The following is a 19344-nucleotide window of genomic DNA, read 5'->3' on the forward strand; positions in this document are numbered from 1 at the left end:
CAACAAAACAAAAATCTGGGAGATATACAAGGGGCACCATCACCCCTTTTACATTACGCACCAAAGTTATCCCAATTTATAACAGAAAAATTGAATGGAGAAAGTTGTCAGAGAAGCTTGCAAAGAGATCATTTATAAGTTCACGCATAAGTTATCACTTTGAGAACTTAGTAACAACTTTAAAGGGGTTTTCCATAGAATATCAGGGACAGACATGAATGTTGGATAAAAACATATTCAATAAATAAAATTACCTTGCTGTTACTAGTATATGTTCATGACGTGGTGACCATTTCACAGATAACACCTCACCTCTATGGCCTAAGGGAGAATGGGGGTTTGGTAGTAGGGAATAACAAATGCTAAGGAGCACACAGAGCACATGTATAGAGAGGTACAGCATGAAAACAGGCCCTTCAAACTCACTGAGAGCGCATCAACCATCCATTTACATTGGTCCTACATTAACTGAATTTTTTATTCTCCATCATGTTTTCATCAACTCCCCCAAGATTCTACCACTTACATATACACAAGTGGTGATTTAAGTGGCCAATTAACCTACCACCCACGTCTTTGGGGTGTAGGAGGAAACCAGAGCATCTGGAAACCCATGCAGTTACAGAGAGATCGCACCCGAGGTCAGGATTGAACCTAAGTCTCTGGCTTGGAGAGGCAGCAGCTCTACTTGCCCATGCCAATGTGCCGCCCTAGATTGATACTTATCCTTCATGCTGATGTTTATTAAATAAAATAAGGCATTCTATATTGCAGTCTGAATGTGTACCAATGAATTTTTTTTTGATTTGGTCATTAGCTGCTTCTTGAATCTTAATATTAAACGCAACAGCATTATAATTTAAGCATATTCTTTTGTAGAAACATGGCCATCAATCAAAGGGTTTGACTTTACCTTATGTCTTATTAACATTTGTTTTTTCTATCACATCAAATGATTGCCTAGGGTAATTTTTTAAGCCATGGCATTGAACATTTTAGATAAAGGATTATGTTTTAATTTTCAGACTCCCTGTTCTTCAGTGTCATATATAAATTTGTTCCTAATGCCAAAAGCATGTTGTTGAAAATATTTTATATAATAATTAACTTTAATTATGTACTTTTTACTAGTTTCAGTAAATCTTTCAGACAAGCTGCAGCACTGAAACACACTGATATCACCTGCTATTCTGGTCAGATGAATGATCTGCAATGTTCACTCTTTTTCTCTCTCCGGATGTTCCCTGAATGGGAATATTTTTATCATTTTGTTTTTGCACTACCCTGCTGACAAAAGTTAGCTTTCAATAACTCTGTATTGGTACTTGGATTGGTACTTGGATTAAACCAAGTACCAATTTTTAGACTTCTAGTTTGATACTTACCCTGCAGAATGTGGGTGCAGGATCCAGATTTAAGATCACATAACTGTACTTTAGGATTCTTGGTACCACTGAAACAAAGAAAACATTTAAAAGAAATAATCACTTGTTAATTATTGTTACACAATATATCAAGTACAATGTCAATTAATAAACACACGAACTGTTTTCAAATCTTTTTATCTTCTGAATTGTTTTTCTTAACATCTGGGCAACAAAATGTTCTCTATCATCTCCAACAGGACATTGTTTTCAATCTTTATACTTATTGGTTATAGAACTCTTGGCAGTGTATGTTTCCCACAAAATCAGAGCTTGAATGGCCAAGGGTTTCAGACACAAGCACATTTCCTTTGGACTTTGGACAATCCTCACATTTCAGTTTGTAAAATAAGGCCCAATGGTTTATTCCACTGCGGGTGTCCATTACAGCTGAGCCCTCTCTACATCAACATTACCTTTTACCAAGGAAAGTAATAAAAGACTTTCTTTATACAGCACCTTTCAGGGCTTCCTGAAACTCTTTCAATCAAAGTACATACTTTTAAAGTGCTACTGCTGTTATGTAGGAAATGCAATAGCCAACTTCTGCACAAGTTTTCCCAAAGAGCAATATAATGATAAGTTCATCTGTTTGTAACGTGGATTGAGGGATAAATATGCACCAAGAAACCTGGCACCGTTCCTTGAAATGATACCAGACATTCTTTTATACCCATCTGAGAAAGATGACAGGGCCTCAGTTTAACTGCAGTTGTGTAGTACTCCTTCAGTTCTACAATGGAGTGTTAAGACAGGCTTTTTTTGCTCAAGTCACTTACCTTCTGATCAGAGTTGAGAGTTTATTTTAATTATTTGCAGGATGTGGGGCATTCATTGGTTATCTTTAATTATCTTGAACTGAGTTAGTTGGAAGACATCTAAGACACCAGTTAAGAATCATATTGCTGTGGTTTAGATTCACATGCAGGCCAGAGTTACAGGGCTACAGAAGGTAGTGGACTCAGCCAGTTCCATCACGGGTACAGCCCTCCCCACCATCAAGGACATCTATAAGAGGCAATGTTTCAGGAAGGCAACATCCGTGATTAAGGAGCCCCACCATCGGAGCCGTACCTCTTCTCATTGCAGCCATTAGGCAAGAGATACAGGACCCTGAAGACCCACACCTCAGGGTTCATCAACAGCTACTTCCCCACTGCCATCAGGTCTTGAACCAACCTGAAACACCCTAATTCTACCTCAGACTATATTCCCCTTAACTTGCACTAATGTTTGTTATTTTTTTATTTTGTAGTCTGTTATGTATAATTTATGTTAATTTAACCTTATGTAATTTATGTTTGTCATGTACTATGCTACTGCTGCAAAAAGCTAATTATCATGCATTTATACCCGGGTATGTATGTCCATGACATGATCAGCTGAGGGCATCAGAATTCTTTCCCCATAGGCCATAATTAACCAGATAACTCCCTTTGACAGTCTCATAATTTTATTGTCACTGTTGCTAATGGCTAACTTTATATTCCACTTTAATTTAATTAATATTCTGCAGTTGTAATAGCAGGACATTAACTCGTGACTCTGGATTGTATATCAATTATGCTACCATTACTGACTAAGTCATAACTTACTAAATAGTGACTTAGCCCAGGAACTAGTTGCTTTCACTTAATAGTCTGGGACATTAAAGGATGCTATCAGTACCTACCCCAAATTTAATACAAACAGAGGAATGAGCTTTGAATCTTCTTGGGTTGAATGGGAATTCTTCATACAGCAAGTGCTCTTAGCAATACAGGAGTTCGAAATGAAAAAAAACAAACTCAATAATGGAGTTGGTGACTGACGGCAAATTACAATCAATTTATCTACTACAGATTCAGACAGGGTGTGTAAAGTTCGACGAGTTGTGCAAATGGAATCCACAGGTTTCAAATCACTGATTTACCTCCAATACACTCACTTATGGTATTTCACTTTCCAGATTACTTGTAGTATAACCTTTGCTTTGTGTGGAAATAGACCGGACTACTGAATTTAGAATTACTTCCTTGAGGGAATTCCATGGTTTCTTCATTTCCCTGTAATTAAATATGCCAGGCCCACCAACAAAATTTCACAAGGACACTGCTCAGATTTGTGCTTAACTTGGCTTATGCCTTGTGTTTCCTCCCCAAGCAATTCCCCTTCTGGCTCACCAATCACCTGCGGCCCCAGACAATAAATCAAACTCCGAGCTTCAAGACACAACAAGCTCCAAGTCTGTTGTGTCCATCCTGCAAAGTGGGGTGGTCCACAAGCAACTAATAGGTTTCCACTATTGAATCCTGCTACCCTGTCCCAATACTGCCCCAAATGGACTTTTGACAGCTTGTGTTGTCAAAGGTGTTCTTAACTGTTTTGAAATGTCTCTGTTTAAAAGAAGCACTTGAACACAGCTAAAATAGGCTTAAATAAGTAAAACAATTGTAACAAAGTTTCAAAAAGTTAAAAAACAGATTTATGTAAAACACATAACTGATAAAACTTAATTAAAAATAATTTCAATTAACGACAATAAACTGCATTTTGCATCAAATGAATGGAGTCAGACAAGATATACTAGCCATGGCTGTGTCTACCATGACCCTATTCATTTGAATGTAGTTACTGACCTGGATGTAAACCTTTAGCAAAATGGTTCCTGACTTCCATACTGTATTGTGCAGGTGCTGAATTCAGAAGCTGCAAAGTGGACATAGCTTGCAGTTCTTTTTTAAACTGCTTACAAAATGCAAGTATGTTTCAGTCTCATGCATATTTGACTGTCCTTATCATTAGCAATTCCAAAATGTTAGGATCCTCTGTAGGTTCTTCCATTAACTCCAATAGTCCTTTTTGCAAGATTTCTGAATAAATATACCACTTATATTTGTTTATTCATAGAGAGTGGCCATCACTGACAAGGCCATCATTTGTTGTCCACCACTCAATGCTCTCGAGAAAGAGTGATTCTATATCAAACTGCTGGTAAAGTTGACCTTAGCTCTCCTCAAATATTCTACCTATTACCCAAAATTCTTCTTCATGGGTAGTCCTTTAGGATTAAGGATGACTTCCTTCCATTCCAATTCTGATATCTGTGCGAGAATTCTTTTAATTTGGGGTGGCTGCTGCACACTGGCTACCACATAGTCGAGGCAGAGCGAACTCTTGGTCCAATGGCAAGGAGGCCAAGGCAATTGGAAACCAAGTTCTGTTGGACAGACCTAACACCATGTCCATATTGACCATCAGTTAGCCATCTATACTAATCCCATTTACCAGCACTAAGTCTGTAACCTTCCACGCCTTGGTAATTCAAGTGCTTGTCTAGATACTCACTAAAGATTGTGAGAAAACCTGCTTTCACCAGCCACTCACACACTGCATTCTAGATTCCAATCTCCCGCTGGGTGAAAAAAAATCTTCTCCTAATCTCCTCTAAAGATCTTTCCCCTTAAGCCTAAATCCTTGAGTTTTTGACACCTGTTATCTCCGTTATGGGGAAAAAGTTCCTTAGCAGCTACCCTGTCTTTGCTTCTCATAACTTAGTACATCTCAATCAGGTCCCCCCTCAGCTTCCTCTGCTCCAGGGAAAACAAACACAACCTATCCGGTCTCTCCTCAGAACTGAATGCTCCATCCCAGGCAATATTCTAGTCAATGTCCTCTGCACCCTCTCCAGTTGCAATCATATCCTTGCCATAGTGTGGCGACCAGAACTGCACACAGTACTCCAGCTGTGGCCTAACCAGTGTTTTATAAAGCTGTACCATAACCTGCCTGGTCTTATACTTTATGCACCAGCTAAATGAAAGGTAGTACTCTGTAGTCTTTCTTCACCACGTCATCCCTCTGTGCTGTTCTGTTCAGGGATCCTTGGATTTGCACACCCTCTGTTCCTCAGGACTTCCTAGGGTCCTACCTTTCAATGTATTTGTCCTATGCTCATTAGTCCTCCCAAAGTGCACTCATCAGGATTAAATTCCATCTACCATTGCTTTGCCCATTTAATCAAGAGATCAATATCACTGGATGGTAGAAAGAACTATGAATGCCCAAGGAAAGAAGTGAGGTTTCCTTTTGCTGGAGATAATCATAGCTTTCCTGACTTTCTTCTTTCCAGCCAATGGGGACACTCAGATATGAAGTCTGAATATTGCTCATTTCTTTCTGTTTACAAAAATAACCACTTCAATATCTAATGAATTATCAAATGAACAATCATCAGCAAAAGTCCCAACTTCTAACTGTTTGATAGAAACTAGGGTATTTGATGAAAAAGCCGAAGATAGTACAGCCTAGGACACAGGTCCAAGGCACTCCTATGCCGATGTTCAGGATAGAGATAATTGGGCTCCAACAACCCAAAAGTCTGCCTATACATTAGAAATACCTCTATTGGAAATGATCGTCACCACCCACCACAATACACAATGTCTCCATTCTTGAATTCAGTCTTTTGTTCATGTTTGGACCAAAGCAGTAATGACGTCTGAAGATGATTGGTTCTGGAGGTTAAGGAAGTTATTGTCTGAGCAAGTTATTGGCGAGTAAATGCCGCTTGATAGCACCCTCATTGACAAAATTAATCATCTCTGTTCATGATTCAGACTCAGCAAATGGTACAAATTGACTAGATTTGTTTATTATGGAGAGGACAACCTGGCCAATTTTCCGTTTTGTCAGGTAGATTGCCTGCGTCATAGCTGTAACACAACAGTGTGGCTAGAGATACAGGCAGTTCTACAGTTGGAATGCTGACAATTTCATAAACCTCATTGTATCAAATGCACTCAATATCATGTGAATTGGATCAAATTGGTTAAACATTGGCATCGATAACGGGGAAGATCTCATGAGAAACCCCGTCTGATTGCTCACTCATCAGTTCTGGTTGAAGGTAGTTGCAAATACTTCAGCCTTGTCTTTTGCACTCACAAGCTAAGCTCCATCATTATTGAGGATCAGGATATTGACGAAGCCACCTTCTCCTGTTAGTGTTTAATTACGACCATTAGTCAAGAATATATGTGGCAGGTCACAGAGCAATAATCAGATCTGATCGTTATGGGACAGCTTAGTACTGCCTATACCATTGACCTGCTGAGTTGCTCCAGTAGTTTGTTTTTTGCTCCAGATTCCAGCATCTGCACTCTCTGTGCGTTCATTGATGGACCGTTTAACATGCACGTAGACCTACAATTTAACCTCACTAGGTTTGCACTTTCATTTCAGAAACATCTTACTACTGCTGGCATGCTCTTCTATACTCCCTATTGATAACTGCCTGTCTTGAGGAGGAGGGTAGAGTCAGGGAAATGCCGATCCAAGGTCACAGATGCTGATGGAATAGTGTTCTGCTATTACTAGCCCACTGTGTTTCATAAGCTGTTAAAACTATTTGAAATCTATTATATTTAGCAATTCTTAACTGCCCTTTGAAATGCCCAAGCATTGTATCAAATCACTTCAGAAAGAACTGATAGTTTGCCCTACATTGATCAAGGCGTTAGATTTAAACACCGGTCTCTATAACTCTGGAAAGTTGTAGCTGTGCCACAATACATGGTGTCCTCAGCACGTGGTGGTAATTTGTATGAACATAGACAGATCTGTAACTGGTAGACTGGCAAGGACTAAGCCTTAGCAACATCCAGTCCACCAACTACATCAGGATTCACCTACCGAGTCAACTGTGTGTGCTTCCAAGCCATCATTAATGATGATACTTAAGCCTCCTATCCTCTTGTACATTCAGTGCTCCTTCTACCCACAATGATACTTCCAAATGGTGTTTAAACTGCATTGATTCATCAGTTAAGGGATGTTGGTATATTGTAATTCACAAGATATTTCCTTGGTTATATTTTATGATACCTTAAAAGTTAATGGAGTTTAGAATCAATGTTGAGGATTATCAGGGTCAATCCCTCCTGATTGTCCAACATACTGGCTTCATCTACAATGTGTCTATCCCCATGATGAGGCATAATATACCCAAGATTGATAATGGAGGAGGTTGGGAAATTGGCTGGAAATTAAAAAGTCTATCTGTATGATTATATCAGGCTGCTGCTTGACTAACTTTGGGCCAGCTTTTCTAAATTTGGTACAAATCCTCTAATATTTGCAAGAAGAAATTTCCAGTGTTATAGAGACCGGTATTTAAACCTAACACCTTGATCAATGTAGAGTAAACCATCAATTCTTTCTGAAGTGATTTGATACAATGCTTGGGCATATCAGAGGGCAGTTAAGAATTAAAAATATTGCCGTGGAAATGGAGTCACATGAAGTCCAGATCATTCAAGGAAATCAGAATGCTTCTCCTCAAAGACATTAATGAATTAACTGGCTTTTTGCCACTGTGCAAGATGGTTGCTGTATTGATACCAGGTTTATATTCTAGATTCAGGTAATTAATCAAATTCAAATTCACATACTACCATTTGGCATTTGAACTTGCTTCTCCAACCTATCGAACAAGTTCAATGGATTTGCAGAAAATTAAAACCTTCAACAACTGTGGTGGGTTCTGTACGATTCCAGATTGGCTGGTCTGAGGCTCTCCAATAAATGAATCTTTGGGGAGCACAGCAGAGTTTTTTTATATAAGGGAAAAAATATTTAACATTTCACACTAGCTAGCTACAGCATCCAACAACATATCATTATACTAACCGGCTATCAGACAGTGTTTGGTTGCGATTGGTGACATATGATGACAATAGACTGTTCCTTCAAAGGTAAACATTTCAGCAGGCTGTAAAATAAGGGGTGTTTTATTAATATCCAACAGCAAATTCCATGAAATCTTAACAAAGGGCATTGTGTGAATATTACAATTTTACATTATGTGCAAAGAATTATTGTTAATGCTAACAGTATTTTGAAATTTTATTTCACATTGTCTTACAAAACAGTACTGAGAAACATTTGGAAGGAGATACAATTTTTATGTTGTTGTTCAGGACAGAATCTTTGTTAAATTTTACTTTTAAAACTTGAACAGGATTTTGAGTTTTTAAGGGCTGGGAATCTGTCAGAGATCACTTTCATTCCACCATTAAATTGAAAGCAACTTCTGGACTACTGACATATGCTAAATAAACGTAGTAATCCAGAGCTTGTAGTAATTCCCTGTTTCTCTTAAAACATGGTGTTTTGCAAACAGCTCCAATATAATCTTTAGAAATCAGTGATTTGACAGCAATTTTTTTTTTTACGAATTATCCTCACAGTAGCATTTTCCAAAAAGTATCATAGTTTTTAAACACAATGTCTAAGCAGGTTTTTAGCCACACTGCTTAAGTGTGGATTTTATTCCCTCATAATAAATTTCAAATTCTTTGTTTCATAAAATAATAAACAAAATGTTATGTTATTCTTTACAAGTATGTGATATTTAACCTTCTGTCTTAATCCCATGATCATATTCAAATCCACATCATTGGCTCCATAAAATGATTAAAATGGTACTAAAAATGTGGGCATTTAACTTCCTGGCTTGTTGCTTGAAATTCTTCAAGTTATCTGGTTGCTCTCACTGCTTGATGATCCAAGCTGATACTTACCATCATTGGTCAAAGAGAAATCTATGTCAGATGGACTTACGGGCAGTCTTCTTTGAGGTCAGTAATAACTGTCATCATTTAACTGCTAACTGTAATAACTGGGCAGTATAGCTTTGCAAAACAACAATGTACTCAGACCCTGAACTTCTGTGATGAAAAACACAAAACACTGAATTCCCTTTACCAGCACTTAGAACATTAATACAAAAGATCAGCAAACCACTCAACTCTTACGGATTTACATCACAAATTGATTTCTCTTTTTTTTCCCAAATGACTGAGATGGAGGCCATTCAGCCTGCCAAATTAATGCTGGCTCTCAGAGCATTCCAATCAATCCCATTCTCCCACTTATTTCCTTCCTTGTTCACTCTAACAAACTTCTACAGATGTACTGTTGAAAGTATCCTGATTGGTTGCATCATGGTCTGGTATGGCAATTTGAATCTGCAGGAATGCAAGAAGCTGCAGATAGTAGTGGACTCTGTCAAATACATCACAGGCACATCCCTCCCTACCATCAGTGGTATCTATAGAAGGTGCTGCCTCAAGAAGGCAACATCCATCATCAAAGATCCCACCATCCAGGCCATGCCAGCTTCTAACAGCTACCATCGAGCAGGAGGTACAGAAGCCTTAAGTTCCATACCACCAGGTTCAAGAACAGCTACTTCCCTTCATCCATTCAGTTCTTGAATCAACCAGCACAACCCCAATCACTATAGTTTAGCAACACTATGACCACTTTGATCACTTTGCACTAAAATGGACTTTATTTTTTCATTCTAATTGTGCTCTTTCTTCTAAAAATTGTGTATAATTTATGTTTTTCTTGTGAATGCTGCTCATATGATGCTATGTGCCTGTGATGCTGCTGCAAGTAAGTTTTTCATTGCACCTGTGCATACAGGTACTTGTGCATGTGACAATAAACTTGGCTTTGATCACCTATTCACTCTCAGATGTCCATCAATTACCCACTCATTCTCCTGCTGCCCACCTACTACCCACCATTAGATGTGAAATTCTGCTTATCTGTTGATTACATCCATCAGTCTATACCCAGTGTAACAATGGAGACAACACAGTGGAACAGCAAATCAGAAAGGCAGGGTAAAGATTCATCACCATACATTCCTGATCATGGAATGCCCTTGGATAAAGTTACGTTAATTTTGCTTGCAGAGAGCAAAGATGAGGCGAATAAAAGATAGTTGTGCACAACCCTCGGATGAAATCGCACTTTTCCTGTGCATAGTTTAATAGCTACGAAGACAGGGGTCTAATGGCACAAGTGCTACCTGTTCTAATGCCAATGGATAGACTTCATTGGAAAAAAATATTTGAAATTGTTTAGTACTGGATATATTTCTTGTATTTTCTACCACATTCTCTCAGATATTACCAAGATATAGAAGCTTTCAACAGGGTCACATGGGACCTTACTGGCTCATTTATAGAATTATATCACTATCATCACACTGAATGCTATTAGCTAACTAGCATGGGACAAATTGGAGTTCTTCTTGACCTAAATCAGTACTAGATGGAATACTTACTAATTAAAATCTCTGAAGGGATATTGAGAAATGGATATGTAAACAGATTAGGGAAATGTGTAAAAATGACAGGGTTGTGGTCATGGGAAACTTCAATTTCCCTGATATAAATTGGGACCTTTTAGTTCAAGGGGGTTAGATGGGGCAGAATTTGTTAGGTGTATTAACGAGGGGTTCCTAAATCAATATGTTGACAGTCCAACAAGGGGAGAAGCTATTCTGGGCCTGGTGTTGGGTAATGAACCTGGCCAGGTGACTCACCTATCAGTGGGTGAGCAACTGGGGAACAGTGACCACAGCTCATTAACTGTCAGGATAGCTATAGATAAGGATAGGTATGGGGCTAGCAGGAGGGTTTTAAATTGGAGCAGGGCTAATTATGAAGGCATAAGGCGGGAACTAGGTAGAGTAAACTTAGAAAACCTTTTTGCTGGCAAGTTCACGTCGAGCATGTGGAAAATATTTAAGGAACAAATACACAGAGTACAGGATAGATATGTCCCGATTAGAAGGAAGGACATGAATGGGAAAATAAGGGAACCTTGGATGTCCAGAGAAGTAATGAACTTAGTCAAGAAGAAAAAGGACAAGTACGTAGAGCTTCGGAAGTTAGGATCAGATAGAGCATGTGAGGACTATAGAGAAGCTAGAAATAAACTCAAGAGAGGAATCAGGAAAGCCAGGAGGGGCCATGAAAAGTCCTTAGCATGTAGGATTAAGGAGAATCCAAAGGCATTCTACACCTACATCAGGAATAAGAGGATAACAAGGGAAAGGGTAGGACCACTTAAGGATAAGGAAGGGAATCTATGTTTGGATGCAGAGGATGTGGGTGAAGTTCTGAATGAGTATTTCTCTTCAGTATTTACTCAGGAAAGGGACATGCAGGACGCAGAAATTGGAACAGAGGGCGGAAACGTTAGGGCACTTAGAGGTCAAGGAGGAGGTAGTGTTAGATCTCCTAAACAGTATTAAGGTGGACAAGTCCCCGGGGCCTGATGGGATATACCCCAGGTTACTGAGGGAGGCGAGAAAGGAAATTGCTGGGGCCTTGACCAGTATCTTTGTGTCCTCTTTGACTACAGGTGAATTCCCGGATGACTGGCGAGTGGCTAATGTTGTTTCTCTATTTAGGAAAGGAACAAGGGAAAATCTGGGGAACTATAGACCGGTGAGTCTCACGTCAGTTGCAGGGAAATTGCTGGAGAAAATTCTTAAGAGATAGGATATACAAGCATCTGGAATCCAATGGCTTGATTAGGGAAACCCAGTATGGCTTTGTGCGGGCCAAGTCGTGTCTTACTAACCTGGTTGAGTTTTTTGAGAGGGTGACGAGAGAGATTGATGAAGGTAGAGCTGTCATCTATATGGACTTCAGTAAGGCATTTGACAAGGTCCCATATAAACGGTCAATCAAGAAAGTTCAGATGCATGGGGTCAGTTCTGTGTGGATCCAGAACTGGCTTGCCTGTAGAAGACAAAGGGTGGTGGTTGAAGGGACTTATTTGGGCTGGAGGCCTGTGAGTAGTGGTGTTCCGCAGGGATCTGTGCTGGGACCTCTGCTGTTTGTGATGTACATAAATGACCTGGATGAGTATGTTGATGGATGGGTTAGTAAGTTTGCAGACGATACCAAGATTGGTGGAGTAGTGAGTAGTGTGGAAGACTGGCGACGGATACAGAGTAATATAGATCAGTTGCAGATGTGGGCAGAGAAATGGCAGATGGAATTTAACCAGGATAAATGTGAGGTGTTGCACTTTGGTAGAACTAATGTCAGGAGGCAGTACACTCTTAAGGGCAAGACACTTAACAGTGTTGAAGAGCAGAGAGACCTTGGGGTGCAAGTCCGTGACTCATTGAAAGTGGCTACACAGGTAGACAGGGTGGTTAAGGCGGCTTATGGAATGCTTGCATTTATTAATTGGGGTACTGAGTATAGGAGTCAAGAAGTTATGATGCATCTCTATACAACTTTGGTTAGGCCGCACTTAGAGTATTGCGTGCAGTTCTGGTCACCTCATTACAGGAAGGATGTCAAGGCTCTAGACAGGGTGTAGAGGAGGTTTACTGGAACGCTGCCTGGATTAGAGGGCATGTGCTATCAGGAGAGGCTGGACAAACCTGGGCTCTTTTCTCTGGAGCGGCGGAGGCTGAGGGGTGATCTGTTGGAAGTGTATAAAATTATGAGGGGCATAGATAGGGTGGACGAGCAACAGATTTTTCCCCATTATTGAGCGATCTAATACCAGAGGGCATGCATTTAAGGTGAGAGGGGGTAGGTTCAGAACAGACATGAGGGGTACGTTTTTCACTCAGAGCGGTGGATGCCTGCAATGCGTTGCCTGATAGGGTGGTGGAGGCAAATTCATTGGGGGTTTTTAAGAGGGGCTTGGATGAGCACATGAATTAGAGGAAAATAGAGGGATATGGGCATTCTGTAGGCAGGAGGGAATAGCTATGTTGGCACATAGTTGTGGGCCGAAGGGCCTGTTCTGTGCTTTTCTATGTTCTATGTAAGAGACATTAAATGTTAAATTCTATATGTGCAGAACACAAAGAACAGTTATGTTTTCTTATCTAGCCCTTTTCACCAATCTTGGCACACCTATGGCCTTTGTATATTGGAACTTACCACTTTACTATGGCAGCTTTCCTTCATTGTCTGGCAGGGTGAGTCTGCACTTGTCTAATTCAATTCATTCAATGTTACTGAATCACTTAGAATGGCCTCTTCTCCTACTCCTTCATTATTCCTTTGGTATCCTCCTTGGATTTATTCCTGTCCCCTCCAATTACTCACCTACTCACTAGTCCATGGCAATATGATTGAAAACACAGCATCAATTTGCACATTCATGTTGACAACATTCAGCTCAACCTCACCATAACATTCCATGGAGTCTAAACTGTCAGACATCCAGAAAAGTGCCCCAAATAAATATTGGGAAGATCAAAGCCAATGACTTCAGTCCCTGTCACAAACTCCATTCTCAAATGCCTTTTCCATTGCATTTCCATTATCTCTTCTGGCTCTTTGTGATCTGTGTGACATTCCACTTGCACATCTCTAATTTTAATCGCTCTACCATTGAGAACTGTGCCTATGACTACCAAAACCCTAAGTTCTCAAAATCCCTCTCCTGGTCCCTCTTTCCCTATGTTTCCTAATTTAAGGGGTGCTTTAAAACTACTTCCTCGACCAACAGTTTGCTCATCTGCCCTGTTATCTCCTTCTTTTGCTTGATAGCATAACAACAGAATGCCTTGGGGCATTCAATAATATGAAGGATGCTTTGTGAATACAAGTTGTTATTCTTGCTGTTTTTATTTTCAAGACTTGAAAATCACACATCTCCTGTATTTCCAGAAATCTCCCCAGCATATTGAATCTCTAGTGAAGCACTCTCTCTAAAAGCTCTCCTTCCTCATTGGTATCAAGTGACCCCTGCTGGTTCTTCTTATGTTGACAATGTAGTTAAACACAATCACACCAGTGATGTCATCCAAAGCCTTATAACCCACTGATACTTGTCTTGAGGGACCAATATACCAGAAACCCATCAGAAATCAGAATATCACACTGCAAATTAACAATTATAGACTATTTAAACTGAAACTATTGTATTATTCCCAACCAAACAAATGGATAATATATTCAGTTTATGGAAACAATTTTATTAAGCACAGGGATATCATATTCTTTCAACTTGAGTATCATTTTCTGTTTATACTTACCAGCAGTATATTTGTATCCCATATTTTCAAAGTTTTATCGAATGAGCTTGATGTAAACATGCCAGTATCACAAGGATACCACTGAACAGTCTCCACGCTGAACTTGTGCACATGACCATGGGACCTATCAATATATAATTTACACATATATTATTTTTATATCAACAATTACATTCAAAATGGCAAGGATAGTACAGTATTAATAAAATAATGTTCTTACCTGCCCACTGTGCAGATTGCCTTGCAAGTATACTGTAGCTTTTTTGTGGCATTCTCCAAATCATATATTGCAATAACACCATCTGCTCCACCAGACAACATGCTAAAAGTATAAGCAAGAATTAATAATAGTGAAATAGTGCCAACAATATAGTGTGCCTATTCTACAACTAGACAAGTTCTAGTACAGGCATATTGTAGTTGTTTTCATCAAGAATATTACCATTTAGTTATGGATGAGGAAGTCTATTCAACCTTTATTAGTTCACTCATCTGGTAACACCATACAGTCACCCAATTCTTAAAACTACTTGAGAGTTTTCATCAGAAGTCATGTAATGAAAATCTATGCATGAAGATTTTTCTCACAATAGCCTTTAACTTTCATAGAGTTCTGGAGTCATAGAGTTAAACAGCATGGAACAGACTCTTGGGCCAACTGCGTCCATTTCAAACACCCATCTACATGAACACTACTTTTCCTCTCATAACCCCATCAACTTCCCCCTTCCCTGATCTCCTGCCACCCACCTGCACTAAAGGCAATTTACTATAGCCAATTTAACTACCAACCAGCTTTTAACTGGTTTGAACATGTTCTACATTGTCCTGCTCCAGCAAATTACAAGGAAAACTTTGCATTGTGATATGACCCTTCCTTAAAATATAAAAAGAGGAAGAAGAAAGAACAACTGATTATTCTGGTCAATTATTTGAATCAAATGCAAAACAAAACTACAAATGTTGGAAACCTGAAGCAAAAACAGATAATGCAGAGGGAAAAAAAACTCATTAAGTCACTTAACATCTCTGGAGAGAACAACAAAGTTAATGATTTATTTTCAATTGATTCTTTTTGAGTTCTTCATGGTCTTTCCACAATTGGACAAAACAGTGGGAGAGAAAAACTTTTAAAATCGGAGTTGAAGATAAAAATTAAAGGTATGCTTACATTCTACAATAAATGGCAATGGGTTATGAATGCATAATTATATTTATTCTAAGATGGGAGAGAAGTTCACAATTTTCCAGGATTAAGTTTTGACATTATTGGTAACTCCACTGAATTTGGTGTTTAAAAGAAGTTGTGCTAATTGTTTCCTAAACAAATTATGTTGTAAAGCTAAAATTTATGAAGAATATACAGTAGGTAGTTATACTCACTACTTTTGCTCAACAGGATCAATATCAAGGCTATTAACTCCACCTCCATGGATTCGCTGTACATCCCTGTCGTTGTTTAATTCCAGATTTAGCACTCTGGATATCAAAATAAATCAAAATAATTATGCATTATGTTTACAAAGTGTTTTTTTTCATATTAAATTTAAAAGGAAGATCACTAGTCTCCTGGCCTTGAGGTGCAGTAGATATCAAATCTCTCAGGCCTCCACTTTTAGTTGTACTATTCCCTCATGCTCCCAATCCCAACATAACACTCTTCCAGGGAACTGACATTTACCACCAATCCTCTTGCACATGCATAATCCTGAAAGAGAAGCAAACCTCTCTTTTCTGATGCAACATAATTCATGTGTTTAACTCCAGTCTGGCCCCAAAAGAAAATAAAATCTAATAAGAAATTCAGTATTTAGAAAGTCTGTGTTTCTACATATCAGCAACAATATGTACATGAATACATTGCTCACACAATTCACCACAATAGTTTTTAGAAGGGTGTATGAAGAAGTCAAGTGCTTTCATCTCACTCTAAGCTTCCTTTCTTATTCAAGGTAATTGAAAATACAGTTGCCTCTCAAATATATAACCTTATTTTCGCCATTCCATGTTTGAACATCAGCTTTTCACCCTGACAAAACACGGGAGCAACTATTATAACAGCCCTTGGGTCCGTGACCATGGTTCAATATCCCCCTTCATTCTTCTCTACCTATCTGCAGGCTTTTTTTGCGGTAAACCACGCCCTCCTCCGTCAACTTGCAGTTCATCCTATTCTTCAGTTCAGTTTACCTTCACCAACATTGATTTATTTTTTTAAACAAGGATAACATTCATTTTCAATTGATGCTTTCTATTTGAATTCTTTGTCACCTTCCAATGACAGTGAACAAATTCCCTAGCTTTTAAATTATAAAGATAAAGAAATTTAAAGCAATACTTAGATTAAATGGCAGTGGGTGTGGAATACATAAGTATTTCTTCTCTAAGAGAGGAAACCTCAGGATTCGGCAGAATTGAGCTAAAATGGTTAATGATAACTCCATAGAACTAGGTGCTTCAGTGAACTTTTGCCATTGTGTCCTCCATTACTCAATTGGACAAGACTGCCCTCTGTTGGTTTCTTTAATATCTGTATAGTTGTAGCCAGACTTTTCCCTGCAATGCTCTCTTTTCCTGTTGTGACATTGTTAGTTCAGGAGTCTTCAAATTATCAGTCTCCTCCTATTTTTCCTTTACATGTGTCCCTTGGTTAGATTAGCAGAAAATAATGTCAGATTAAACATATATACTGATGACACTGCAATTTTATCTCATCTCCGTATGTCTTTTTTGTCATACTCCTTGCCCGACACTCAGCATTGGATGAGCTGGTAAGATAAATGCCAATATATTTTGTCTCTGTCACTGACTCTATCCTTCTCCCTGCAATCTGAGGCTAAGATAGAATGTTTGCAACTGTGTCATCATATCTGAGCTCATGACTCCATATTTTTTGCATCATCATTAATTTCTATAATATTGCCCCCCCCCCATCTTCCATTAACCCATTCTTTAAAAAGAATGCTGCCCTATATATCGTTGCAACAAGTCTTGTTCAGCGAACACCTCTCCTGGTTGATCTACATTGCCTCTAAATTTCAAGGATCTCATATTAAAATTCTCATCTACATTTTCAAATCCCTCCAATGGTAACAGCCTTCCCTTTATTCCCCCAGCACAATGTTGTTCCTCCAATTGAACATTCTCTTGCATATTCCCAATATCCATTACTTTACTATTGGCAGCCAAGCTTTTGGTTGCTGAGGTCTATTCAGAAATATGCTAAATCTTCTAACCGCCCCCCACCCCACCTTCTCTCTCTCACCACCCCAACTCCATCTCCATCTCCCTTCAAAAGACATTATTGAAGTTTACCTCTTTAACTTCATTAATGTCATATGTGTGGGATTTTAAACAACTGGTGACATGTGTTACATTAAGCATCGTACAGATTTTTCTGTAAGAAAAAGATTGGTGAGAATAGCATTCAAAAAGAAATGGATCTTTGCCTCAACATTTAACAAATAGTGTAGCAGAGACCCGTGTGATTAAAGAATAAGTTTAGGTTTCTTCAATGAAAGAAGTGGTAGGGATAGAAGCAGAAGATGCTTTGGATGGAAGGCAGGTAGTTGATGTATACTTTTTCATCCAGAGTTTTTCAGCCAAAGTAATAACTCTCAGCATTCTTGAAAACATTAAGAGTGCTACCTAAATAAACTTAATATTAAATTTGTCATTAATTTGTCATTAAATTTCTTCTAGTTATGCCATAATCTCCGCATGCTGACTAATTTGATGTAAAAGCAGAAAATGCTGGAAACACTCAGCTGGTCAGATTCTATGGAAAGATAAATAAGAGCTTCAGGTCAATGACCCTTCATCAAAACTGAAAAAAAAGAGATTAACAAATGCAGTGTTAAGTTGCAGAGAAAGTGGCAGAAGAGGTGGCTTGGACAAAGGGAACATCTGTGGCAGGCAACGGGAAGCTTGGGGTCTCTCCTGTGGACTGAACGCAGGTTCTCTGCAAAGTGATCACCAAATTCATTTTGTTTCTCTAACATAGAGTAGATCACATTGTGAACACCAGAATAAGTACAGTAGCCTGGAAGAAGTTCAAGTGAATTGCTGCTTCACCTGAAAAGACTGCTTAGGTCCCTCAATAGTGGGAAGACAGCTAATGCATCTCCTGCAATAACATGGGAAAGTGCTGTTGGACTAGGAATGGTCGATGGGCACAAAATAGGGAACAGGTGATTGTCAATGAAATAAGATCATAAAATATAGGAGCAGAGTTAGGCCATTCAGCCCATGGAGTCTACTCCGCCATTCAATCATGGCTAATTTTTTTCAATCCCATTGTCCCACTTTCTCCCCGTAATCCTTACCAATCAAGAACCTATCAATCTCTGCCTTAAATACACCAATGACTTGGCCTCCACAATCCTCTGTGGCAACAAATTCACTGTGCTCTGGCTGAAGAAGTTCCTCCTCATCTCAGTTTTAAAGGGATGTCCCTTTATTCTGAGGCTGTGCCCTCGGATCCTAGACTCTTTGGATCAAGGACTGTTTGGATCTCTGGACCTTTCAGCTGAAATAATCTTTATTAGTTCTGGTGAAAGCTTTTTGACCTGAAATCCTAACTTGCTTCACCTGCTGTGTGCTTCCAGCATTACCCATTGTATTTGCACCGAAGTGCAAGCCGCTGATACTACAATAACTCGACCATGAGATAAAACGTTTGCAGAGATGTTGGACGCTATGTTGTGACAGCTGATGTGGCGAGGAGCCCTCACTCCCTCCGTCACTAACCTCCGGGTGGACTCCGCTCGCCGCACCCTCAGCGGCTCATCGCAGCCGCTCCGACGAGCTGCCAAAAGGGCGAGCATCCCCGTAAGACCCCGACCACCCGCATCAAACCTGCGCACGCTTTGCCGTGAACCAAAGGAGGCGGCCGGGGACTGGCGTCTGTCACCAGCAACGGGACGAGTCCGGGCCGTTCACATGACAACGGGCTGTGTGCCGGGCGCCGCCATGTTGGGAGAGGAAGACGAATGCAAAGAGCAGGAGTATGATTGGCTGCCGTATCTCAGCGCACCAATAGGTTCCTTCAATGTTGAGGGG

At 39.5% G+C, this 19344-nt stretch overlaps 1 protein-coding gene across 1 annotated transcript in view; it reads right to left on the minus strand.

The window, feature by feature from the left end:
- Positions 1-19294, minus strand: part of ercc8 (excision repair cross-complementation group 8) — a 35483-nt gene extending 16189 nt beyond the window's left edge. Inside the window, 7 exon segments of the mRNA XM_052042129.1 lie at positions 255-321; positions 1386-1453; positions 8078-8175; positions 14284-14407; positions 14504-14605; positions 15667-15762; positions 19033-19294. Coding sequence (XP_051898089.1) covers positions 255-321; positions 1386-1453; positions 8078-8175; positions 14284-14407; positions 14504-14605; positions 15667-15762; positions 19033-19109 — 632 coding nt within the window. The 5' untranslated portion in view covers positions 19110-19294.
- Positions 19295-19344: the final 50 nt, after the last annotated feature.

The sequence above is a fragment of the Pristis pectinata genome, chromosome 2 (genome assembly GCF_009764475.1).
Source record: "Pristis pectinata isolate sPriPec2 chromosome 2, sPriPec2.1.pri, whole genome shotgun sequence".
Taxonomy (NCBI): Eukaryota; Metazoa; Chordata; class Chondrichthyes; order Rhinopristiformes; family Pristidae; genus Pristis; species Pristis pectinata.